Source organism: Xyrauchen texanus, chromosome 34, assembly GCF_025860055.1.
Source record: "Xyrauchen texanus isolate HMW12.3.18 chromosome 34, RBS_HiC_50CHRs, whole genome shotgun sequence".
Classification (NCBI taxonomy): Eukaryota; Metazoa; Chordata; class Actinopteri; order Cypriniformes; family Catostomidae; genus Xyrauchen; species Xyrauchen texanus.
In genome coordinates this window covers 23,473,969-23,500,726 of record NC_068309.1, presented here as the reverse complement: position 1 = coordinate 23,500,726, position 26,758 = coordinate 23,473,969, and the positions used below count along the sequence as shown (strand labels likewise).

The following is a 26,758-nucleotide window of genomic DNA, read 5'->3' as shown; positions in this document are numbered from 1 at the left end:
TACAATGAAAGTGAATGGTAAATGAGGCTAGCGTTCTGCCTAATGATAGGATTAAACTATCCCTTTAATTGATGATTGCATTTGTGTCTGTATACGATCATCTCTTAAAGGAACCTGTCCTGTAAATTCATCTACATTTCAATGGCATATTGTAACTTTGACTCACTGGAATGCAGGCTGGGCTTGTAAATTGGGCTGAATTACAATGCACTCCAGTGGAGAAAAGCATCCATGGAATCACAGATGCATTTTCACCAGGAGATCATTCAAGCATAGGCCGATTCCCACATGTCCAGATAATGATACGCATTATGCCTCATGCAAGCACTTTCCACTGCTGAGCTGGTCCATTAGAGCCCTGTGTAAAGCCTAAGCCTAGTGCCTATGCTGCGATTAATCCTGATCTCCATACAGCAACAGTAATGAGAGTGCAGCTCTGCTCGGCTCTGTTACCGATTCTGAGTCATGTTACATGCCTGATAGAATGAATATGTTCCTATAAGCTTTACATGGTTTATCTCAAATGTATTGCTAAAAGGCATGGTTGAGGATTCGCTGCAGCAGTGGGAACTGTTTACGAGAGTGTTTTAATTGGAGAAGAGACTGATAGTTGTCTTCTTTTGTGTTGCATTTGTGTGACACTGTACAGAGGCAGAGGAGCTTTATCAGAAGAGAGTCCTGACAATCACCGGCATCTGTGTGGCTCTTTTGGTGGTGGGCATAGTCTGTGTGGTGGCCTACTGCAAAACCAAGTAAGTATAAGAACAACGGCAGCCACATATATTTTAGATTTCTGTGAGTTATATGTTTCCACTTGAAAAAATGAACACCTATCGAATAGTACTTATATTACTTAAAATATATAAAATTTGTGTATTTCGAAATATTTTAAATATATGTTTTAAATATTTTATATATATTTATCACTTAAATTAACACAAAATGAATTGAATAGTAGATTTAACAAATATTTTTAAAATGCATATTCCAAAATATTTAATATATATATTTTCAAGTAAATTAACACCTAATGAAATTAATAGTGGTTTTAACAAATATTTAAAATACATGTGTGTGTGTATATATATATATATATATATATATATATATATATATATATATATATATATATATATAACTCAGCAAAAAGAAACATCCTCTCACTTTCAAATTAAAATGTGTAAATATTTGTATGAACATAAACCAATTCAACAACTAAGACATAAACCGAACAAGTTTCACAGACATGTGACTAACAGAAATGGAATAATGTGTCCCTGAACGGGGTGGGGGGTCAAAATCAAAAGTAACAGTCAGTATCTGGTGTGGCCACCAGCTGCATTAAATTCTGCAGTGCATCTCCTCCTCATGGACTGCACCAGATTTGCCAGTTCTTGCTGTGAGATGCACCCCCACTTTTCCACCAAGGCACTTGCAAGTTCCCAGATATGGCCCTAGCCCTCACCCTCCGATCCAACAGGTCCCAGATGTGCTCAATGGGATTGAGATCCGGGCACTTCGCTGGCCATGGCAGAACACTGACCTTCCTGTCTTGCAGGAAATCACTCACAGAATGAGCAGTATGGCTGGTGGCATTGTCATGCTGGAGGATCATGTCAGGATGAGCCTTCAGGAAGAGTACCTCATGAGGGAGGAGGATGTCTTCCCTGTAATGCACAGCATTGAGATTTGCCTGCAATGACAACAAGCTCAGTACGATGATGCTGTGACAATCCGCCCCAGACCATGACAGACCCTCCACCTCCAAATCAATCCCGATCCAGAGTTACAGGCCTTGGTGTGATGCTCATTCCTTCCACGGTATATTCAAGTCAGACCATCACCCCTGGTGAGACAAAACCGTGGTTCGTCAGTGAAGAGCACTTTTTGCCAGTCCTGTCTGGTCCAGCGAAGGTGGGTTTGTGCCCATAGGCGTCACTGTTGCCGGTGATGTCTGTTATGAACCTGCATTACAACAGGCCTATAAGCCCTCAGTCCAGCCTCTCTCAGCCTATTGCGGACAGTCAGAGCAGAGATTGTTGTAACTCTGGCAGTTGTTATTACCATCCTGTAACTGTCCCACAGGTGTGATATTTGGATGTACCGATCCTGTGCAGGTTATGTTACATGTGGTCTGCCACTGCAAGTATGATCCGCTGTCCTTCCAGTCTCCCTGTAGCGCTGTCTATCACTGTCTATAAGTTCCTATCACTGTCTGAGCAGGGACCCTGGTCATGTTTCTTTTGGTGTTTTTCAGAGTCAGTAGAAAGGTTTCTTTAGTATACTACGTTTTTATAACTGTGACCATAATTACCATCTGTAAGCTGTTAGTGTCTTAACGACATTTCCACAGGTGCATATTCATTAATTGTTTATGGTTCATTGAAAAAGCATGGAAAACATTGTTTAAACCTTTACAATAAAGATCTGTAAAGTTATTTGAAGTTATACAAAATTATATTTAAAATACAGTGTCCTAAAAAGGAATGTTTCTTATTTTTGCTGAGTTTACATACATTTACTGGCAGCCTAAAGTTTGGAATAATTTACAGATTTTGCTCTTATGGAAAGAAATTGCAAATACTGAATAAAAGAAATGTATTCACCAAAGTGGCATTCAACTGATCACAATATATAGTCAGGACATTAATAACATGAAAGATTACTAACTACTTAAACTACTTCAAAGTGTTCTCATCAAAAAATCCTCCACACGCAGCAATGACAGTTTTGCAGATCTTTGGCATTCTAGCTGTCAGTTTGTCCAGATCCTCAGGTGACATTTCACCCCACGCTTCATGTAGCACTTGTCATAGATTTGGCTGTCTTGTCAGGCACTTCTCACGCACCTTACAGTCTAGCTGATCCCACAAAAGCTCAATGGGGTTAAGATCCATAACACTCTTTTCCAATTATCTGTTGTCCAATGTCTGTTTCATTGCCCACTCAATACTTTTTCTGTTACAAAAGTGGCTTTTTCTTTGCAATTCTTCCCATAAGGTCTGCACCCCTGAGTCTTCTCTTTACTGTTGTAAATTAAACTGGTGTTGAGTGGGTAGAATTCAACAAAGCTGTCAGCTGAGGACATGTGAAGCGTCTATTTATCAAACTAGAGACTCTGATGTACTTATCCTCTTGTTTAGTTGTACACCTGGCCTTCCACATCTCTTTCTGTCCTTGTTTAGAGCCAGTTGTGCTTTGTCTTTGAAGACTGTAGTATACACCTTTGTATGAAATCTTCAGCTTTTTGGCAATTTCAAGCATTGTATAGTCTTCATTCTTCAAAACAATGATTGACTGATGAGTTTCTACAGTTTCTATTTTGCCATTTTTTACCTAATATTGATCTTAAGACATGCCAGTCTATTGCATTCTGTGGCAACTAAAAAAAAAACACAAAGACAATATTAAGCTTCATGTAACGAACCAAACAGCCAAAAAGCAGTGTTTGATATTATGGCAAGGGATTTTGTAGTTCCAAATTAGCAATTTAGCATGATTATTCAAGTATAAGGTGTTGGAGTGATGACTGCTGGAAATGGTGCCTGTCTAGATTTGAACAAATAACTCTTTTCGAATATTGATGGTGCTGTTTTTTACATCAATAATGTCCTGACTCTATTTTGTGATCAGCTGAATGCCACTTTGGTAAATTAAAGTACAAATTTCCACCCGAAACCAAACCAAAATCTAACATAAAACGAAGGCAGTCTGAGTAAACACAAAATACAGTTTTTAAATGATAATGTTATTTATTGAAGCAATTATTTATCCAATACCAACTGGAAAAATGATGTGGAAAAAAAGTGATTGAAAAACATCAGTCTGGGAAGGGTTAAAGCTATTTCAAAGGCTCTGGGACTCCAAAGATTTAATGTTCTCCATTATCTCCAAATGGAGAACATTTTGCAAATTAGTTAACCTTCCCAGAAGTGGCCAACCCTCCAAGAACAACATCTAAGGAACTGCAGGACTCTTTCATATTAATAAAGGTAACTGTTCATGACTCCATTATCAGAAAAACACTGGCCAAAAATGGCATCCATGGAAGAATGGCATGGCAAAAACCACTGCTAACCCAGAAGAACTTTAAGGGTCGTGTGAATTTTGCCAAAACACACCTTGATGATCCTCAAAGCTTTTGGGAGAATGTTCTGTGGACTGATGAGTCTAAAATGAAACTGTTTGGAAGACAGGGGTCCCATTACATCTGGTGTTAATCAAGCACAGAATTCTACAAAAAGAACACCATACCTACTGTCAAGCATGGTGTTGGTAGTGTCTAATGATGTGGGGATGCTTTCTGCTTAGGGTCAGGGTGACTTAACTTAGGGAATTACTGAGTGAAACGTGAATTCTGCTCTCTACCAGAAAATCCTAAAGGAGAATGTCCTGTCATCAGTCTGTGGGTTAAAGCTCAAGCACTACTGGATTATGCAGCAAGACAATGATCCAAAGAAAAGGAGAAAATCCACCTCTAAATGGCTCAATTAAAGTTAAACTTTTTTTTAATGAAAGTTTTGGAGTGGCCTAGTCAAAGTCCTGACTTCAACGCAAATGAGATGCTGTGGCAGGACCTTAAACGGGCAGTTCATGCTTGAAAACCCTCCAATGTCACTGAACTAAAGCAGTTCTGCAAAGAAGATTTGGCCAAAATTCCACCACAGTGTTGTGAAAGACTGATCTCCAGTTATCAGAAGAATAACTGGAATAAAGGTGGCAGAACCAGCTATTAAGTTTAAAGGGGCAGTTCGTTTTTCAAATGGGAGATATAGTTTTTGGATATAACTTTTTTGCTTAAAAAATATATATATATTATAATTGAAAACTGTATTTTGTGTTTACTCAGGTTGCATTTGTTTTATGTTATAGCTCATTTAAAGATCTAAAACATTTTAGTTTGAAAAATACACAAAAATAGAAGATATCAGGAAGGGAACAAATACTTTTTCACAGCAATGTGTATATAAATGTATATATATATAAAACTAATTTCAAACATTTAGGGATACGCCTTCAAATCAAAAGATTTTTAAGATCATGAGAAACATTTCAGTCAAGTGTTTCAAAACTTTTGACCGGTAGTGTATATATACACAGCTGAAGTCAGAAGTTTACATACACTTTTTAACCACTTTTTAACAAAATTTTAACCACTTCACAAATTTTATATTAGCAAACTATATTTTTGGCAGGTCATTTAGGACATCTACTTTGTGCATGACAGGAGTATTTTTTTCCAAAAGTTGTTTACAGACAGATTGATTAACTTTTAATTGACTATATCACAATTCCAGTGGGTCAGAAGTTTACATACACTAAGTTAACTGTGCCAGAAAATTCAAAAAAAATTATATCAAGCCAATTGGTTGTTGATAAGAGGTGTACTGAATTGGAGGTGTACCTGTGGATGTATTTTAAAGCCTACATTCAAACTCAGTGCCTCTTTGCTTGACATCATGGGAAAATCAAAAGAAATCAGCCAAGACCTCAGAAACAAAACTGTGGACCTCCACAAGTCTGATTCTTCCTTGGGAGCAATTTCCAGATGCCTGAAGGTACCACGTTCACCTGTACAAACAATAGTACTCAAGAATAAACACCATGGGACCATGCAGGCATCATACCACTCAGGAAGGAAACACATTCTGTCTCCTAGAGATGAACGTAGTTTGGTGCGAAAAGTGCAAATCAATCCCAGAACAACAGCAAAGGACCTTGTGAAGATGCAGGAGGAAACAGGTAGACAAGTATCTATATCCACAGTAAAATTAGTCCTATATCAACATAACCTGAAAGGCTGCTTAGCAAAGAAGAAGCTACTGCTCCAAAGCCTCCATAAAAAAGCCAGACTACAGTTTGCAAGTGCACATGGGGACAAAGATCTTACTTTTTGAGAAATGTCCTCTGGTCTAATAAAATTTTACCATTTGGCCATAATGACCATTGTTATGTTTGGAGGAAAAAGGTTAAGGCTTGCAAGCTGAAGAACACCATCCCAACCGTGAAGCATGGGGGTGGCAACATCATGTTGTGGGGATGTTTTGCTGCAGGAGGGACTGGTGCACTTCACAAAATAGATGGCATCACGAGGAAGGAAATTTATGTGGATATTTTGAAGCAACATCTCAAGACATCAGCCAGGAAGTTAAAGCACGATCGCAAATGGGTCTTCCAAATGGACAATGGCCTCAAGCATACCTCCAAAGTTGTGGCAAAATGGCTTAAGGACAACAAAATCAAGGTATTAGAGTGGCCATCACAAATCCCTGACCTCAATCCAATAGAAAATTTAGGGCAGAACTGAAAAAGCATGTGTGAGCAACGAGACCTACAAACCTGACTCAGTTACACCAGTTCTGTCTGGAGGAATGGGCCAAAATTCCAGCAATTTATTGTGAGAAGCTTGTGGAAGGCTACCCAAAATGTTTGACTCAAGTTAAACAATTTATAGGCAATGCTACCAAATACTAACAAAGTGTATGTAAACTTCTGACACACTGGGAATGTGATGAAAGAAATAAAAGCTGAAATAAATAATTCTATCTACTATTATTCTGACATTTCACATTCTTAAAATAAAGTAGTGATCCAAACTGACCTAAGACAGGGAATGTTTTCTGTGATTAAATGTTGGGAATTGTAAAAAAAAAAAAAAAAATAGTTTAAATGTATTTGGCTGAGGTTTATGTAAACTTCTGACTTCAACTGCATATATATTATTATTATTATTATTATATGTTAGTACTGTCAGTCGATGTATTCACAATTAATCACATATTCTTTTTTGTTAATCTCGATTAATTGCAGATTATGAAAATGCTGATAGTTGACACAATATATACATATTTTCCTCTCAAAATGCATTTATTTCCATTTATGGAAAGAAATAGAAAAAATAAGTAACAATATAACGCTTTATTAACATTTTCAAATATGTCCTAAATATTATGTCACCTATTCAAGTAACATTAAATGTTTCCCAAAGTCTAATTGAGAGGTTGACTTATTGAAAGAATTGGTATCCCATAGGTTGAGTTTTTATTCATATTTTCATTCATTTCGTATTTCTATATTCAGAATTTTACATTAAACATATTCATCTTATAATATTATTTATGCATTTGCAACTACTGTGTAAATGCATTTTATAAATGCTCTTTGAAAATACACCTAATTTCCACTTCAGATGCAACTGTGACAATTTTGCTGTGTAAAGATGGCTTTAGTCCCAATAGGTTTAGTATTTATTGCAATGGGTATTAAATCTCTTAAACTGTCATCCCCTCAATATTAATCTGCCGGTAGACTGTGACAATCCACTTTGTAACAGCAATCTTGAAGCTGCGTTCATGATTCCCATAAGAGCGTCAACACCAGCATCCAGTACCGCTTTTAAATTCCATGGGAAAAGTGGAGTGATAGTTGCCGTGCTTCAGTGGTAATTAAAATGTGCATGATAAATGTCTATCACAAGTCCCATCTTGGCTTGTTTTGTACCAAGAGGATTTTTCTCCATCATTTTATCACTGAGAGGGAAGCGCTGTTGTGGTGTGTCCGTCACTGTAATGACTCCAGGAGAACACATTACAAAGCTTCCGGCCTCCCAACAAGTGTTTATGCTGTATTAACAGAAAATATGATTAAGACAAATTTATTCCTTAACCGTTTTTAATTAATCGCATGTGATTAACACATTAATTAATAAATAAATTAACACCTAATGAAATTAATAGTAATTTTGGCATATATTTTGAATATATTTATTTTCCAAAATTTGTAAATACATATTTTAGATATATACTGTATATTTACACCTAATGAAATGAATAGTATATTTGACAAATATTTTACTTTAAAATGATGTACACTCACATTGGATGAAGAAAACACTGTTTATTTTATTAATAAGGGGAGTCCCCCTCATGATGGCAGCTTTGGAAAACCACCCAATTATTGGACACGTTTGGTTGCAAAATAAATTAATCATGTTTGAAAAACTTTGCCATCGATAGCAGACAATGTTTGCGTGACATTACCTGATAGGTATCAGTATGAACTCTAAGACCCATGTTGTATCCACTAGCAATACAAAATAACAAATTACTAAGTGCAGCTTTAAGTTGAGCAGCAGCACTGGTAAGGAGTTCCATGCCAATTAACTTGTAAATGTGACATGACAAATGTGACTGGGCCGGTGTCTGAGAGAGTGACACTGCCTCACTGTAGCCTCCCCCCCAGGAAACAGAGGAAGAAGATGCACAATCATATGAGGCAGAATATGTGTGTGGATCACCCCAACCGGAACCTGGCCAACGGACCGAATCACCCAGGACCTGGTCCAGAGGAGATACCCATGGTAGATGTACGTCACACTTCTTACTAAATGACATTGCTTGTGAAGTCATACCTTCTTTAGTGATCAGCCGTCTAAAAAGAAGGGCTCTTTCTCTTTCCTAACTGCAGTATATCTCCAAGAATGTTCCAGCAACTGAGAGAGTAATTAGACACGGAGCAGAGGTGTCTTTTCCTGGCAGCCGGCAGTCTTCCAGATCTCACATTTCCTCCACCCGACCGCATTCTTCCACTCACAGGTACATTCCCTGACAGCAAGGCCTGCTTTACCATACCGTGTGTGTGTGTGTTCATACTTAGAAATAGTTTTAGGACAATTTTGTCCCCAGAAGTAATCTAAATCTGACCTCCCTTTAAGGATATTTTGCGATTTTGGAACGTTACTAGAAAGTTTCAGAATTTGGATTCATAATTAAAGTAAATAATGATTTTGTTTTTTGGTTTGTTTTTTTTTTATCCTAAAAAGTGCAAAAAGTGTATTTTAGTGTTAGATTTTTTTGTGTGGGTTAGGGTTAGTGTGTGGGGGTCATGTTTTGCCTACATTGTGGGGTCCAAATGTGACCTGCTCCATCATTTTGAGTCACTTTGACCCCAGAATAACATTTTGAGTTTTATTCTCTAAAGTAAAAAGTAAAGTCTCAGCCAACATTTCAATTATAATGTCTCAGCAAGATCATCAAGAGCAAGTGTCGTGTTCCAGTTGCCCCTACCATAGTCATATGGCTGTTTTCATCTCATTCAGCATTCTTTCCCCTTCCACTCACCTTGACATGGAATCTGAATCTGGTGTCCAATTTTCGTCCCTTTTAAAGTAAAGAGAAACTCAGTGATACATCGTGATCACTCACAGGACTTCACACTTTTCCCTCAAACCCATTCTTGCAAACACACATATGGGTTAAGCATATCATGCGCTTCTTCTGTACCGCTTTTTTCCGTATCTTTTCTTTTTCTCTGTCTTTCTCAGACACGAGGGGAGAACGTGGAGTCTGGAGCGAACAGACAGCGTCCTCTCCGACTGTCCTTCTGGCATGATGTCGTCCTCAGTGGGGACCAGTAAATGCAGCAGTCCTGCGTGCATGGAGGCGCGGGCCAGGCGTGCCGCACACTGTGACTTTACTGAGCCCCACCGGCCAGCCCTGCAGTATGGCGACTCGTTCGACTCGCTTGGGGACTCTCCGCATAGCGACAGGTGAAAAACAGCGCCCCCTCTCTCAAGCCATGGCACTACAAACTATTTTAGTGTGTGCATTAAGACTTCTCTGCGTTCCAGTGCGTAGTCTCCATAACCCCTGGAGACTGGCATGGGTGGCGTGAAAGATTCAATAGCCAATACGCAAAGTACATGAAGAATATAACACTTCGGATCCCTTTACACCTGGCATTAAAGGATAGTTCACAAAAATATTATGATCCTGTAATTTACTTACCCAAAACCCTTATGACTTTCTTCTGTGGAGCACAAAAGAAGTTGTTAGCCACAATTTTAGGGACTCACAGTCTCAGTCACCATTCACTTTAATTAAATGGAAAAAAGATGCAATAAAAGTGAAGTTTGACTGAGAATAATATACTGCCTATCATCTCCCTTTGCCTTCCAAGTAAACCGTCCCTTAAATGTGCGCAAGTGATTAGAGCTGAGTGATACATTGAATACCCACAATATAATCACGATATAAAATTCAACAATATCGTGATGATTTTAATGAGCGTTTTATTTGCCCATTAAGTTTCATAGAGTGGATTATTAGACTAATTTCACGATCCTTCAGGGCTGTATAATTAATCAAAATAACATCAAAATGGAGATATGATCATATGTGATCATTTTACTGCCAAAGGCTGCAATTAAAGGCAGATAAACATGGTCTGTGTGCGCTTCAGAATGAAACGGCGACACTGTGATTTGTGTGCAAGCATGAGGCCGACGAGGTCTCGTGTTTTTAGCGCAGTACACCTGCATTGTGAAGTACTGCTGGTTCAAGCATTCACGCAATTCCAAAACATTAGTGACCGCTATTAAGTTATAATATAAATCTACAAACACGGAACAGTAAAGGAGAGTTTGACAGCGGTTCACAAGATATGAAACTCATAACTGTCAAACAAACATGTCCCTTTTCTGTTTTATAATAAAAGCTCCTGGTGAAGGTGAAATTTACACAACTGCATGCAGTGTCAAAATAAAGTAAATACTTATGAAGTATAAGTAAATAGGACAGAAATATATAGATGTTTCTTTGACATGCTGAACATAATAATAATCCAGTATTATATTATAATAATAAACTTGACTGGGTTCCACAGTAATAATTTAGCATGATGCAATGTTCATCTGTTTTACAAAAAATAAGTGATGTAGTTTTTGCACATCTTGTTCATTCCCAAAGAAAAATATTTTGTAAAAATATATGAAGGTAAATAAGATTTTTTATTAAGCTTCCATATATGATTGTATGTTAAATATAAGTAGAAATGTGTTAATCAATGAAAATGATTACATTTACTCTCGCTTGTGTATATTTATTGAAAAACCGTGGAAAACATGCATTAATTGTTTAATAGATTTTTATTTAATGCCTTTGAAATATTAATTATACATGGCTACAATGGCTGTTTAGATTAAATGATGGTTCCTCTGACTAAAAAAAACAAAAACACTTTTATGCTATTTCAGAGCAAAAACATAATTATCAAGATATATACCGAATATCACCAATTTGCTGAAAAATATCAAGATATAAATTCTGAGGGGCCTGGGTAGCTCAGCGAGTATTAACGCTGACTACCACCCCTGAAGTCGCGAGTTTGAATCCAGGGTGTGCTGGATGACTCCAGCCAGATCTAATAAGCAACCATAATTGGCCCGGTTGCTAGGGAGGGTAGAGTCACATGAGGTAACCTCCTTGTGGTTGCGATTAGTGGTTCTCGCTCTCAATTCGGCGCTTGGTAAGTTGTGCGTGGATTGCGGATAGTAGTATGAGCCTCCAGATGCGGAGTCTCTGTGGTGTTATGCACAACGAGCCACATGATATGATGCGTGGATTGGCAGTCTCAGAAGCGGAGGCAACTGAGACTTGTCCTCCACCACCCGGATTGAGATGAGTAACTGCGCCACCACGAGGACCTTCTAAGTAGTGGAAATTGGGCATTCCAAATTGGGCATTCCAAATTGGGAAAAAAGGGGATAAAAGAAAAAGAAAAAATTCTAAAGCCATATCGCCCAGCCCTACAAGTGATCTCATATTGTGATAAGATCACCGACAACGCATGTTATTGTAAAGGGGGCCTTAAACTAATCGGGCAGATCGTCCAGATGCTCTGGCTCAACTGAGCGAGTGTCAAAGAGGAAGTCGGGGTCAAGCAGAGCTTTGCTGCTCCAAATACACAGTATTTGTATGAAGGCAGAGTGGAACTAGCCCACGGCCAGCTGTATTTACAGTTACTGTATCTCTCGCCTGCAACACGCCCACACTGCCATGCAAGGTCCAAAACAGGAGGATTTATACCGTGAGGGGTTCATTAAGTCAACAAGAGCGAACAACACATCATCTCAGGGGTGAAACAGGTCTCTCGTGCTCTGCTGTGCACTCTTTCTGTCTCGTTCCATCTTTCCTCTCTGCCTTCTTTCCACCTCTGCAGCCGACTGAGCTATCTGCCTCAGGCTCTGCAAATCTGTGATAGACTGGCCAGTGTTAAAGGAATAGTTCACCCAAAAATGAAAAATCTGTCATCATTTACTCACCCTTATGTTGTTCCAAACCAATGTGCCTTTCTTTCTCCCTTGGTACACAAAAGGAGATGTTAGGCAGGAGGACAGCTTCAGTCACTAACATACTGCCTAACACCTCCTATTGTGTTCCATGGACCAAAGAAAGTTATATAGGGGTTTATAACAACATGAGGGTAAGTAAATGATGAAAGAATTTTAATTTTTAGAAGAACTATCTCTTTAATTAATCTTCTTCAGTTTGGCCTTCCCTCCTAGTGCACATTCACTTTAACTCACACAGCACATGCCAGAGCAAGCATGGATAAGAGAATTATTTCTTTCAAAGGCATCAAGGAAAATGTACTTGATTAAGTATATTATGATGCATTCTAACGGAAGTCAAGCGTAGTCATTCATCTGGTTGTGTGTGTGCAGCAGTTACAATGCCAAACATAGTCTGAGAGGTTTGACGTGGCCCCCATTTGTTTCTGTAACACACACTTTTGCTCTCATTTGCTACTGAGCTTTCAGCTGCCGTGTCTTAATGTGCATACTATAATTTTCCTAGTGCCATAGCAAGATGGGGGTAAATTCACACAATCCTGCAACGTCATAAGACAAAAGCACTGTAAAAGAGCCACAGCATTAGAGCCAAGATTATTAGTCTAGAATTTTTAAAGGAGTTTTTATTTCTATTTTAATTTTTTTAATGTAGTTTATTTTCATTAGTTTTCACTCAGTTACTGTTATTTTAGTTTAGCTTAGGTTTAGTTCAGACTTATGTAGTTTCAGTTAAATATTTCTGTATATTTAGCTTTTATTTTATATTAAGTTTTTAAATTATAGGGCTGCCAAAGTTCATGTATTAACTGATATCATTTAAATATGTTAAACGCTGTATGGGATGTCCACTGGCATTTTTATCTTTAATGAAGGCCATTCGTGAAGGTTTAAAATGTTATCATTTATTTAAGGTAACACAATGTATTCATTAATGTGTTTTAACTAAATTAAAGATCGGGCCTGCCAACAAAAATATATATATAAAAATATTCATAACTGCAGTCTTGACCAACCAAAATTTCACAGAAAAGATGTGCAAGTTTGAATTACTTCTATTAGAAATTTTTTAAATTCAGTTTTTGTTTGTTTTCCCTAATACCACTGATTAAAGCACTTACAACACCAATCTAGAATTCCACATTATGGCATCTGTTTTTAAAGTGTCTTCATTTTGGTGGTGACTCTCTTCCCTTTGTTTGTACCTGAAAACATTTGACTCATATGCATTTGTTTTGCAAAACCTTCTCTCCTACTCTTGCTCGCTCCCCTTCCTTTCTCTCTCTCCCTCTCTTTCTCTCACCACAGGTATGTGTCCGCCCTGACCACACCGGCACGCCTGTCTCCCGTGGACTTCCATTACTCACTGCCCCCGCAGGTGCCTACCTTCCAGATCACGTCTCCCAACACCAGCCATGCCATGTCCTTGCCTCCTGCTGCACACGCTCCATACCCACCAGTGGAGGACCATCCGCTGATGCGCCGCTACCAGGTGCCCCTCCATGAGGCCCGGGGCCACGAGCCCTACCGGCAACAGCAGCGCGCCAGCTACCTGCAAGACAGCACGGGCAGCCTGCCCTCCAGCCCCTTCCGGCTGGCTCAGGAGGAGCCATACGAGAGCACCCAGGAGAACCTGTCCTCCTTGGAGCAACCAAAGAGAAGCAGTCAGCGCTGGCATAGGTCCAGACTCAATGGCCACGTGGCGCCGTGTGGCTACCAGCTGTCCCGGGACTTGGGCTCGCGCAGTTGCCTGTCAGACAGTGACTCAGAAGTGGAGGAAGGTGAGAACACACCCTTCCTAAGTATGCAGAACATGAACGCCGCTGAGCCCTCCACCCTCTACAGGCCCGTACCTGACACACGGACTTCTCACGCCCAGAGTGGGCGGCATGGGCCTCGTGCCAGCACACAGACCAGACTGACACACTCACGGCCCAAACTGGACAATGCACCCCACTAGAGAGACCGACATCTATACACAGTCAATCTACTATAGACCTGCACCTATAAGAAATATTTTTATTTTATATAACTGACAGATATTCTAAACAAATGAAATATTTATTTTCATTTTAGCAAAAGTTGTCTACTAGTTAACAGCAAAGACTTTTTTATAGGGAAAACTCTATTTATATGTACATTTTGATTTACAGCATAAAAAATATGTGCCAATTTTTTCACAAATTAAGAAAAAAAAAATAGAGTAATATTGTGGTGCCTTTTGCTGTATGCCGACGCCAGAGGGCCAGTGGAGTTTTTTGTAGCCTTTCTTATACGGACGCCTCATTTTTTATACTTGTTTACTCTGTTGTTGTCTCTTTTTGGCCTTTTTCCTTACTTTTCTTTCCAGGTTGTGTTCTTTTGGGAGCAAACCCCTATTTGAACTGTGACATTGCCCTCTTTTAACCCCCGCGCCATCATGCAATATAAACCACTCGAACATAAGGTGTATGTTTACATAAATTTGATCCACAGAAATGTTTTATGATCATGTTGCTTTGCCAACAGGAAATCGATGACAAATGCAATCGGGGGTTCCTTCTCTGTCTAAAGTGGGGGTGATAAAATATATGTGTGCGTGTGTGAGCGATAATGTCAAAATGCTTCATCTGACCAAACACGTATCTCCGCCATGCACCACAGCAAGGTGCGTAGGCTGAGCGATTGAGAGGCCTGGGACTGTGGCTCTGAGAAATATGCTGCTGTTGTCTAGAGTTACGCATGTGGGCACCTGATTTGTTCTTTCAGATGCCATGCCTTGACTTGCATTGTATTACTACAGGGTAAGGTTTGCCACATGGGAGCTTTCTCATTCCAAAGGGTAAATGTTAGGGGGCCGTGGGCCAGGCTAACAGCTGGTGGAGTTGAACTTGGCTGTCAGTGCTAATAGCTTTTGACAGATAACAAAGAAATAAAGAACATTTAGTCTTTCCCACTCATCCCACCTTCCAATCACTCTGTCTAATCACCCTCATTATCAGCACATCCATCCGGTTTGTGTGGCCAGTGGAGAGATAGATTGACAGGGAGGAAGAGAGAGAGTATGGATGAATGGAAGGCCTCACAGTGTCTCAGGACCTCACTCCACTACGCTTCTCCCTCACGCACTGGACTGAAAAGAGATTGACGAATGTGCCTGTTCTCCCTTTGGTCCCTGTACTCCAGGACAGGAAGAGTGAAATGGAATTTCTGTGCAAAATACTCACACAAACACAGACTCAAATGACAAGACACAGCTGTGAATTACTAGGGGTCATTAAAATGCCAAAATATGCAAACTTTATATTCTACTTGCGTTCAACTGCATTTCATTTCTGAGATAAGGATGGTGTGTAATCTGGAGAATGTATGTTTTGCTGTCTTGTTTTTACATTTGTGGTCCATTTATTTCATTAAGTTCACCTATTTCATACTGTTTCATATTCACAACCAGTAAGACACCAAATAGAGCTTATCATTAATATTATTATTATTATTAAAGTACACTATAAAATCAGTGTATCATTATTTCTAATATGCAACTATAATACAAAGCTATGCCTTCATCTTCATTTTGAAGCAATCACTTGGCCCAGACCAAACCAAACTACAAACAGCTGCACAGACTGGCTCTGTTTGGAGGGAGACACACCTACATCCAGAACCTAATCAGTGAGATGAAGTATATTATAATCCGCTGTTTTTAACTATTCACCTAATGCAAAGAGCATCCACAGTCAGCATCAGCTTAAAGAATATTCATGTTAAAGCAGATGAAGTCCATTCGGTAAGGCATATATAATCGACACCAAATATAGGAGGAAGATTAGAACTAGGCAGATACGTGTTACATATGTTTTCATGTACTTCTTCCATAAAATGAGATACAATGAGTTTTATTTTGGTGAAAAGCCAACAATGTACAAGAAAATTCCTTAAAGGGGTTTAGTGCTGTATTATGACAACCCAATTGAAAATAATTTCTTTTTTAAATGAAGAAATATTTTGTTTGAAGGTTGATGACTAGAACTACACTAGATATTTACCCCCTCACATTTTGGATTTTTGTATGTTTTAGAAATGCAAAAAAGAAAGAGCTCTAGTTATTTTATAAGTGTGATTTCACAACCCCACCCCAGATAACTCAACCTCTGATGGTTTTGATTTCCCCCTTGCTTGCAATGTCTAAACACCTCACCTCTGCATGTCCTTGTGGTCAAGGTTAGATGGGTGCATGGTACAAGCAGCAGATTATTATTGTTTTCCTTAAGTCAGTGGAAGTGGTTTTTTTTTCACATTCAGCAATAAAAAGGAATCTTATTCCCCACCATGTCCATTCTTGGAAACTGCTAGAGGATTTAAAAAAAGAGAGACAAACCCACTTGACTGTCATAGACTGTAAAAAGAAAAAGAAAAAAAAACTGTTCTTATAAGAAAATAAATATTTCTTGGTATCATTTTGACACGTGCCCATATCTGACCTGTTGTTTGTCTTATCTGTTTGGTTATGATGTCGCATATTTCCCAATCTCTTTCCCTTAAAGGAGTGAAAGATGAAGCCACTAGGTGAACTATTCCATTGCATAGAAACCGGAACACTGGGAAGACAGTCATTCTGTGTGAGCAGATGCCAAATGGACCTGTGGTTCTCAACTGGTTTTGCTTTAGGCCCAGATTGGACATCAAGAGGCGATCTGGCGCAATTGTTTATTGCACAAAATTTAATTCTGATGGTTTTATGTTCCCACCACCGCACAAAACTCCTTGTGGTTGGCAGACTCGGCACAAACTATGTTTATCCTGCAAGTTCACTTGCAGTATAACCTGTTTATACTGCAAGTAAACCTGATTTTAATGTAGTCTGGGTTGTATTTTGTTTTACCTTCCTGGTTTTCAAGGATGAGGGCATGTCACGCAACCTGTCCATGTAGCCATCGGCCTTCTTCTGGCTAGCTTCTACAAAGGGACACCTGAATTTGTAGCAAAATACTGTTTTATACTGTCAAAATACGTAACTATGCACAAAAATAGAGTAAGTTGCATTTTATTTTTTTGTATTTAGCATTGTTTTTTGTCCACTGTCCACTGACCCTATTAGAACAGCCTGCAACACATTTTTGGTCCTTTCCTAACAGTTGAAACCCACTGAAATAGACCATACACACTTGTACAGTACAAAGTATTATGATTTGATACACCCCATTATAAAGGTGTGCATCCATATTTACTTTGTGGTAATGGTGAAAGGTTGTAAGAATTTTTGAGAAGAGTTTTGTTTTAGTGTTTGGTGCTGTGTTGGGAGATAATGCACACATTATGCTAGCTCATGATGGCTGGTGAGTATATGCAGAGAGTATAGCAGAGATGGGCCACTTCTGTTACAATGAATGGAAATCAATTGGAAAGTCCAACGATCAACAGATGTAGAAAGTAAGTCTGTCTTACAGGTAAAAGAGCCAATCACCTTTTAGATGCAAACATCACCTGCCAATCAACTCGAGCTATACAAGCTTCCCAGCTGTGTTTATTTTCATAATGTGTGGTAAAGAAGCACAGTTTATGATACCAGTGTTGTCCAATTTTTCTGCTGATTTGAAATATGGGTAACACTTTACAATAAGGTTCCATGTATTATCATCAGTTAAGAACATTATAGTGAACATGAACAAACAATAATCAATACTTTTACAGCATTTATTAATAGTAGTTAATGTTAATTTCAACATATACTAATACATTTTAAAAAATCTAAAGTTGTGTTTGTTTACATTAGTTAATGCTCTATGAACTAACATGAATTAACAATGAACAATTTTATTTTTATTCATTAACATTAATGAAACATAATAGATGCTGTAAACAATATATTTGTCACATCCTTTCGTCTCACCTTTCTTTCATGTTCAGATACTTTTATTTGAACCCCTTCATGGAGCTTCATGTTGTAGTTGTTCCCCACACTGCAATTCCCAGCAAGCACCATCTTCATTAGTTTCACCTATTTTCCATCAGTGTTCACAGCTGTTCCTCCTTAATTCCCATGCCATATATATTCCCTGGTGTTTCCTCACTCATTATCTAGTCTCATCTATTGTAGTATTGAGCTAAGTAGTTCCTTTGTTCATCAAGCCGTGTGTTATTTGTAAATTTGTCTTCTTCATTAAATACTGCATTTGGGTTCACTGACTTCTCTCTATCCTTGTTCATTACTGACAATATTGTTAATTGTTTGTTCATCATGCCTAATGCATTAATGAATGAAAACTTATTGTACAGTGTTACCGAAATGTGTTCTTTGATCGTAATATTCACCAACCGTTTTGGAGATTTCAGTCTTTCCCCATTCAAGAAGATAGGAGCTGCATGAGTGGAAAAAGCTTCCAGGGAGTGTTCCAAAGATGGCTGCCAGTGGACTAACTTGCTAGAAAGATTTTGGTGTGGGTTACTTCTAGAGTAAAACGACTAGAAATAGAAATGGAAATCTAGCCAAAAACATACTTGAGTGAAAGTATCCACATTAAACTGTACTTAAGTAATATGTATTATAATATTAAGTAAAATGTAACTTAAAATGTTCCTAGCTAGAATGAAATCAAGAGAGAAGATTGTGTGAGAGAGGATGATTTAGAGGTAAATTTAATTGGTTTGTTATTTTGACATTTTACTGTCTCCAGCGAATATCATTTCCCCCCTGGTGGCATTCACAATCTGGTCATAGAGTCATCTTACAGTAACAAACCTTTTGCAAAACGATTTTTTATGTGTCCTGTTGTACTGTATGTAACACTTCTATTTCCTGGTGGAATAAACACTAGCGGCGCTAAAACAATAATGACTTTAATCCCCATTCACTCAAATAACGAGTAAAATTGCAGATTCTCAGTTCATAAACACTTTTCTTTCTGTTCCTTACGCAATGCTATCCTATGACATATAAACACCTTAACCATTTTGCATGACTCATAAAACTTGCATTACATAACCAACTCATTTACAAGCTTGTTTAAGTGTGATCAAATTGCACATTATCTCAACTGATAGAGTGTTGCATAAGCGATATAAAGGACCGGGTACAAGTCCTGAAGAGCACGCGAGTCAACACATGTACCGAATGTCACACAAATATTTCAATTTATACGAAGCTCAAATTAGATCTGAAATTCTGACTGCAGATGGTTGGAACTCCACACAGCCTCTGTGCAACGCAGCATTTAAAATAGCTGACCTCTGGTCTGTCATCTGTTGTTTGTCGGATGCAGTAAAAGAGTGGCTTCAGTCCAGATGAAAGAAAACGATTTGCAAAAATGTAATGAGTACTTTTCAAGTTTAAACAAAATTGGAAGGAGATAAACGAAAAAAAACTTTATGGAAATGTAGTTAAGTAAAAGTACAAGTATTCGGTTTAAATTGCACTCAAGTTAAAATATTTTTACTCAATTACTTTACACCCCTGCTTGTGTGTGTGAAAAGAACAAGGTCTGTTTCTCTCAACTCTTACCTCCAGCTGTTCCTTGTGTCTTGTGAGACATTTCCAAGACATTTATCTGGGGCCCATCATTGCCAACACTTTCCTTTCCCCCTCATGACCCTGATCAGCTCAGTTTTTATGTGTTTCTCTGCTCTCTGGTCAATTCTGACATGCCTTAACATTAAACATATGCCTCACGATACTGTTGTTTAGCTGCCAAGTAAACTCGAACAAACCAGTCCATGGAAATTTAATGGTGGATGGACTATATCCTACTTGCTTTAAGTTTCATGCTTACAACTTTTAAAGAGGTCATTATTTTGCCTGATTCTACACAGAAAAGGCTGTAAAAACTGTCTGAATATGTTATCTCTAACCAGGGTTGTGAGGGTTACTCTTGAAATGTATTCCACTACAGATTACAGAATACATGCTGTTAAATATAATTTGTAACATATTCCGATAGATTACTCAAGGTCAGTAATGTATTATTAATAATTTGGATTACTTCTTTAGCACTGGTAGATTTTTTCACTTGTTTTGACGATAAAAACTCTGCCAGTACAGTAATGCCGAGTTTACACTACACGATTTTAATGCTCGCCGACAGATTGGTGGAGATTGCCGACAAAAGCCTGAAGTTGTAAGCAAATCAGAGCTCACTCTCGTGAGCGGCGAACGCAATGTGTGAATTTTCAAATATGCAATTTCAGAGAACCGCCGACGTGTCGCCGATGTCACCGAGATATCTAGCATGTTAAATATCTGGACCTGTCGATGCCAAATCGCACAATGTGAAATATGTTTTGACTGAATACAACTGCAGCGTTGACCTACAGCCAATGAGAGAGCAAGAAACTGGGCACGGGAAGTTTCAGTGGGAGGAGTCCTGATGTAACTGCAACAGAACTTCAACTAGCATGGCTACAGTATCAAGAAAGTCTCATTGGACCAAAGAAATGGAGGAAAAATTTGTGGAACATTGGCAGGAGCACCAGTGCATATTTGAAGTTTCCTCTGAACTGTTCCACAACCAGGTGGAGAAAGAGAAGTGTTGAAGAGAAATTGCCAATTTTCTTGGACAGTCAGGTAATCAAATAGGTAGATTTTTAAGTAGGAGGTACTTTTTCATATTGTAACCAATAAAATATATGATTAAAAGCATTCATATCATATTCTGAAATGCATTACATATGATCATGTATTTGTTTTCGGATCTCGTATCACTTGTCGCGTGTACTCTGTTGTGAAACGTAATTTGGAGTCCAGGCAGAGTCATCGGGATTCGTCAATAGTGAAATGTTTTGTAATGTGTTCACCCCTGTCACAGATTCCTCGTGTAATTTGAAAACGCCACGACTTCCATGACAAGACAGACAGTTGTGTAATATGAACAATACCACAATCTGACATCTTTGAAAGTCGTGTAGTGTGTAGGAGGCATGAGATAAATTACACATGTTAAAAATACATTCTCTGAAAAACTTAAATATCATATGCAGTGTAATAGGGCAGAGGGCGGGGCCGGGTCATGGTGCTGCACACCCGGCCCCTGATCAGGCTAATCAAGCCTCAGAGGGATAAAGGATAAAGTTTAATGTAACTGTAGGAGAATATAGTTATATATATATATATATGCAGTCCCATTACATGTATGTCGTTACTCCCCAAGCCGGTCTTTGACCATCACATAAGTGTGGAAATACGTGGGTAGAGATTTTGTTCTAGTTACAGGCACAAGTGTATTTCCAGTATTGTATATCTTACAAATGTTAGGTTCTGCTCATCTAAGAAAAAAAAAAAACAAAGCTAGACATTGCCAAGACCATTTAGCCTGAAAAGGAGAACTTGTATTAAAATGAATGGGGAAATTGGAATGTGCAATTTGGCAGATGTACAGGAAGTCCTTCCTTACAGGTAAAAGAGCCAATCACCTTTCAGATACAGACATCATGAGACACGTTAAAAATGTTACGTTCTTTTGTACCTGACATGGCTCTAAAAAAATAAGTGGTGCTCTTATGTGAGACGCTGTAAAAAAAAAAAAAACAATGTCACCCCGCGCAACATTCAAAAACGTCTGTCTAGGATTCAAAATGCGTTCAGCCCCTTAGGCTACGTCTATATTAATCCGGATGCATTTGAAAACTTTGTTTGAATTTTTTAAATGCTCTCTACTGCCATTATTAAGCATTTTCCAAAAGTTGCTCATTCACACTGAAATGTTTTAAAATGCTTAAATCATGTTACTGCACATGCGGAAAATTCCCGTTGCATGTACGGTATTGTCCTCACGTTCTGCCATCTTGATTGTTTTGGAAAATCATAATTTTCAGATCTATCCATTTTCACAGACCATACTACAACGTGAAAACGGCATTTTCAAATGTATCGACTTTGGAGTGCATTTTCAAAAAGCTCAGTTTTCGCGGACAAAATCCAGTCTCAATGTGGACAAAAGGCCAAAACGGAGAGAAAAAGATGCAGTTTCAAATGAAAATGTATTCGTGTGGTGTGTGGACAAGGCATTAGTCTTGCTGAAAGTCTAAATTAGTCTACCTTATTTTTTACATTCAGATGATGTACAATTCTCAGGAATCCTTACTTAACAATTAAAAAGCTGATATGTAGTACTTGATTGCCTAAACTGTAGCTAAGTTTTTTAAGGCATGTAGTGTGAATTCTCCTTCTTTGCAGTTGCACAATGCGTATGTACTTAGATTGTTGTAGCTGATAAATCAGATGTGAAATTACCGGGGAAGCAATAACTGTAATGTAACTTTACATCCTTTTGCCTCACCTTCAGATACCTCTAGTTTTTCTTACCTGAATCTAACCAAATTAAAAAGCTCATATCTCAATGGACACAGTATTTGGTATGTATCAACAAAATGTTAATTCTACCTTCATTTATTATCATAATTATCCTACTTCCCACTTCTGGACTGTACAAGTGATTTGTTGTTGGAAAGAACAGGAAACATGAATGACAGCAGGTTCGTTCATACATATTTCTTGAGGAACTTTTATTTTGACACTATAATAAATATTACTAATTTAGCTTGCTGATGATAATGGAATTTTGGTCAAAGACAATCTATTGTCACAAAATAAAAATTTACAATATGCATAAAATTTTGCTGCTGTACATAAATTAATATGACCTAAATTACTGTATTTTGAAAAATGAATAAAATCACTAAAAAAGCACTACAGAAACTGTACACTCCTCTACCATTTTGAAAGTTTATGACTCCTCCCATCTCGGAAACGCAGGAGTCAAAATAATCTTATAAAGAGTTTCCCTGTTGTAACTACGACTTGAGGGGTCATTCATGTGCATGAGGTATTTACTGTACTAGTGGTATTTACTATAATTTCGATAGCATATGAAGCCAGCATAAGTGATAGATAGACTTGCATGGGAGTTTAGTGTGAAATGTTTCTCTTCAGTAATTCAAGTGAATTTGGCACCTGACATCCATAGTTCCTGAGCATTTTTGTTGAACTTCCTTGCACAGTTGAAAGCTCTGTTTTGGGTTTGGTACTGTAGGTGAATGTTTGAAAATGTCCTTTGACTAAGAAAAACAATGCATGTGGTGTTTTTGGGGCCAAAGCCAGTGATTCAATTTTATACATATCTGTCTTTTCTCAGTCATGGAAGCTATAACCCTGGAAAAATGGTTTTACCGCCTTATTCATTACCTGTATGGATAGTGAATCTTTGAAACTGACTGTTGTTGGCATAAGCTCTATTCTGTAGTCCCCTGTGTCAGGAATGTGGTATAAATCATGGTGATGAACAGACTGCCTTAGACTTTAATGCAGAGATATGGTTCCTCCACTACAAGGGATAGTTTTATGAGACTTCATACAATGTCTGATCAGATGATAACTGATATGAAAGGCATTTGGGTTTCAAAGTTTCACCTTGACAATGTTCTGATGTTTTCCCAAATGGAAATTTGGCATCATTCCCAATTTGGCATCATTGTCTGTTCCCTTAAAGAAATGTTTTTTCTCCGTTCTACTGATTGCCAAGCATCTGTTATCCAAAGAATGATCTCATTACGCCACCAAAACGGTTGAGAAAGTTAATACATTTTTACATTTTCCTCCTTTCAACCGGTTATCTAGAGTCTTGGAATGTGCTTAGATTTCATTAATGACTTTATAATGAGAATGAACTGAATCAACACACCTTTTTCACTGTGATTTGACAGAATAGATGTAATGGTTTGATTTTAAATCAAAATGTAGGCCTACTTGAAATTAAATTAAACAACTTAATCTAAACAATTTAATCACAACTTGTCTGCTTAAGGCTTTAACAAGCTAAAGTAAAGGCTACATTTACATTTACATATTAACTATTCATGATGAATTTGCTAGTTAGATAAATGTGTCTACAGATACACACTGATATAAATTATTAGTAATGTTTTCTCCACAGCTACCATGTAGGTGTGTAAATATTTCCATGAGTTAAACCAGGCTAAGTCTTTCACAACCTGACATTGTGATGCTATTGGTCCAGTAATGGAAACAGAAGTTAGCGTGACTTGACTTGGAAAAAGAGATGAAGATAACAGCCACATTGATTAAATGAGGAAATACCCAACACAAAAATAAATACGCTACCACCTGACAAGGAATCTAAATAAAAACAGTTTTTTATATATAAAAGGCTGTCAATGTTGCAACAGGCAGAGACATGATGCCTCCAAACCAGCCTCAGGTCAGCATAATCTGTGAACCAGACCTGCCAATTTCTTTCAAACACAAGCTTACAATAATTCCGACAAGACACACCTCAATGCACATGAACAGCCAGGCATCTCTCACAAAATTTAATACAAAGTCCACACACATCCCCAATATGTCTCAGCTCATCACTCAACTAAGACATTTCCTCCATTTGCTTGTACACTCTTTTGGGCTGACATCAAATCCGTATGTTCTCTCAGGAGTCTCCGGTGATTAAATGTTCAACACAGACTGAGTCAAGGACCCTCTTAGACCATCAGATTCTAAGAACCAGGTGTGGCCATGAGCTCAAGTCTCAGCTCTGACAGCTGGAAACATCTAGGATTTTGAAAAGCGCTGTGTTCCCACCAAGTTCAAGCGGTGCATGCTAATTACACACCATACATTCTCTCCACAAAACTGTCATATTCACACTCTCAGATTGAAAGGCAAGAAAAACATGACAGGATGATGTATTTTTCCAAGCAAAATACCCAGGCTTCAATGGCCATTAGTGTACGAAAATATGTGAGCGAACGATTATTAACCCTACATGTTTAATTGCCTGTGCTGCTCTTCATCATGACACAAAGGATGTAGCCTATAAAGACTGCACACGAAAAAGAACAAAGAAGCTTGTGCATGAAAGACAAGTTTTACCGTGTTGTACAAGTCGTTTCTTCTGCCAGGATCTATGTCTCAGCATTAGACGCTCACAGTGCATTCACTGACCGTCTGATGAACATTGCACACAAAAATGGTAATTTCGGGCAGAAATCGCCAATTCCAATCTACAATATTCCTGAGTCCCAGGATGCCTTGCGGGCGAAGCGGGCAGAACTTCCGGTTAAGCATAAACAATCTGTGTGTTATTAAAACCGAAACAAAAGTTCAATGTTCTCTGTAAAGCAACTATAAAACAATATTGAAACAAGTTCCTGGTTTATCCCTTAATGAGGAAGCGGTGAGCCAGATGAAGTTTGCATATACAGGTGATTTATTAAATATTTTTTCTACACTTTTCAGTGCTTACAAAACACACACACACACACAGAATGGCACGTGTCACTCTCCCCTCTGTGGCTCTCAGCTCCCTTTTATCTCTCTGTCGCCTCTAACTACAACACAGAACAGCTGTTAGTAAAATTGCCTACAGGTGTAACTCCTTAACGCTCTCATCTCCCAGTCTCATTCTCCATTCGGCTCGACCACACCCACACTCCCACCTCCACATACCCCTGTCGACCGACTCAGGCCGGGGAGCCCTCCCTGCCACAGGTGCCACTGCTAATCATTACTGAAAATAATTATATCATCTAGGTAAGCAGTGTGAGGTCTGAGGATTCTGTCCATGGGCCACTGAAATGTAGCCTGGCCCCCGAACAAACCTAACGAAAGCATCACTAATTGGTATGGGAAGTTAAGGGGATCTGCCAATATCCCTTTGTCAAATCCAGTGTCGAATAAAAGCAAGCCTAACCGATCGAGCAGTTTATGAATCAAAGGCAACGGGTACACATTGACTTTTCTAAAATCCACATAGAACCAGACCGAGACATCGCTCTTAGGAACCAGGACCACTGGGCTGGCCCAGTCACTCTTATCGCTTTTCCACCGGGGCTGGTGGAGGAGCTGGAGCTGGTGCTAGTGCTCGGCCAGAGGGTGGCACTTGCTCAGAACCAGCTCACGTTTCCACTGACAAGCAAGCTGAACCCGCTACGTCATCAACAATGCAGAAGTTACACAAAAGACATAAACATGGCACTGTACGCAGAAAATATTAAATGTTTGATTTAGTTTTACAAACTTACCACACTTTCGATTGTTTGGCTCGTCATCTACAAGGAGTTAGTGCAGCTTCTCGCAAGGAACAATAACGGCATGGAGAAGAGTGAGTATACAAAGTATAGTAAATAAAATAAAATATTTTATACAGGTGAAACTCGAAAAATTAGAATATCGTGCAAAAGTTCATTAATTTCAGTAATTCAACTTAAAAGGTGAAACTAATATATTATATAGACTCATTACAAGCCAAGTAAGATATTTCAAGCCTTTAGTTGATATAATTTTGATGATTATGGCTTACAGCTTATGAAAACCCCAAATTCAGAATCTCAGAAAATTAGAATATTGTGAAAAGGTTCAGTACTGTAGGCTCAAAGTGTCACACTCTAATCAGCTAAACACCTGCAAAGGGTTCCTGAGCCTTTAAATGGTCTCTCAGTCTGGTTCAGTTGAATTCACAATCATGGGGAAGACTGCTGACCTGACAGTTGTGCAGAAAACCATCATTGACACCTCCACAAGGAGGGAAAGCCTCAAAAGGTAATTGCAAAAGAAGTTGGATGTTCTCAAAGTGCTGTATCAAAGCACATTAATAGAAAGTTAAGTGGAAGGGAAAAGTGTGGAAGAAAAAGGTGCACAAGCAGCAGGGA

General features: G+C 38.5%; 1 protein-coding gene across 3 annotated transcripts in view; it reads left to right on the top strand.

Moving 5' to 3' along the window:
• Positions 1 to 16,522, top strand: part of nrg2a (neuregulin 2a) — a 129,415-nt gene extending 112,893 nt beyond the window's left edge. For 2 of the 3 annotated variants that reach the window (XM_052104320.1, XM_052104321.1), the window contains 5 exons: positions 650 to 752; positions 8,242 to 8,365; positions 8,467 to 8,594; positions 9,323 to 9,547; positions 13,436 to 16,522. In XM_052104320.1, the coding sequence (XP_051960280.1) occupies positions 650 to 752; positions 8,242 to 8,365; positions 8,467 to 8,594; positions 9,323 to 9,547; positions 13,436 to 14,087 (1,232 nt within the window). In that variant the 3' untranslated portion in view covers positions 14,088 to 16,522. Of the gene's footprint in view, positions 1 to 649; positions 753 to 8,229; positions 8,366 to 8,466; positions 8,595 to 9,322; positions 9,548 to 13,435 lie in introns of all 3 variants that reach the window. The other variant, XM_052104319.1, reaches the window with a different exon arrangement.
• The last annotated feature ends 10,236 nt before the right edge of the window (positions 16,523 to 26,758 follow it).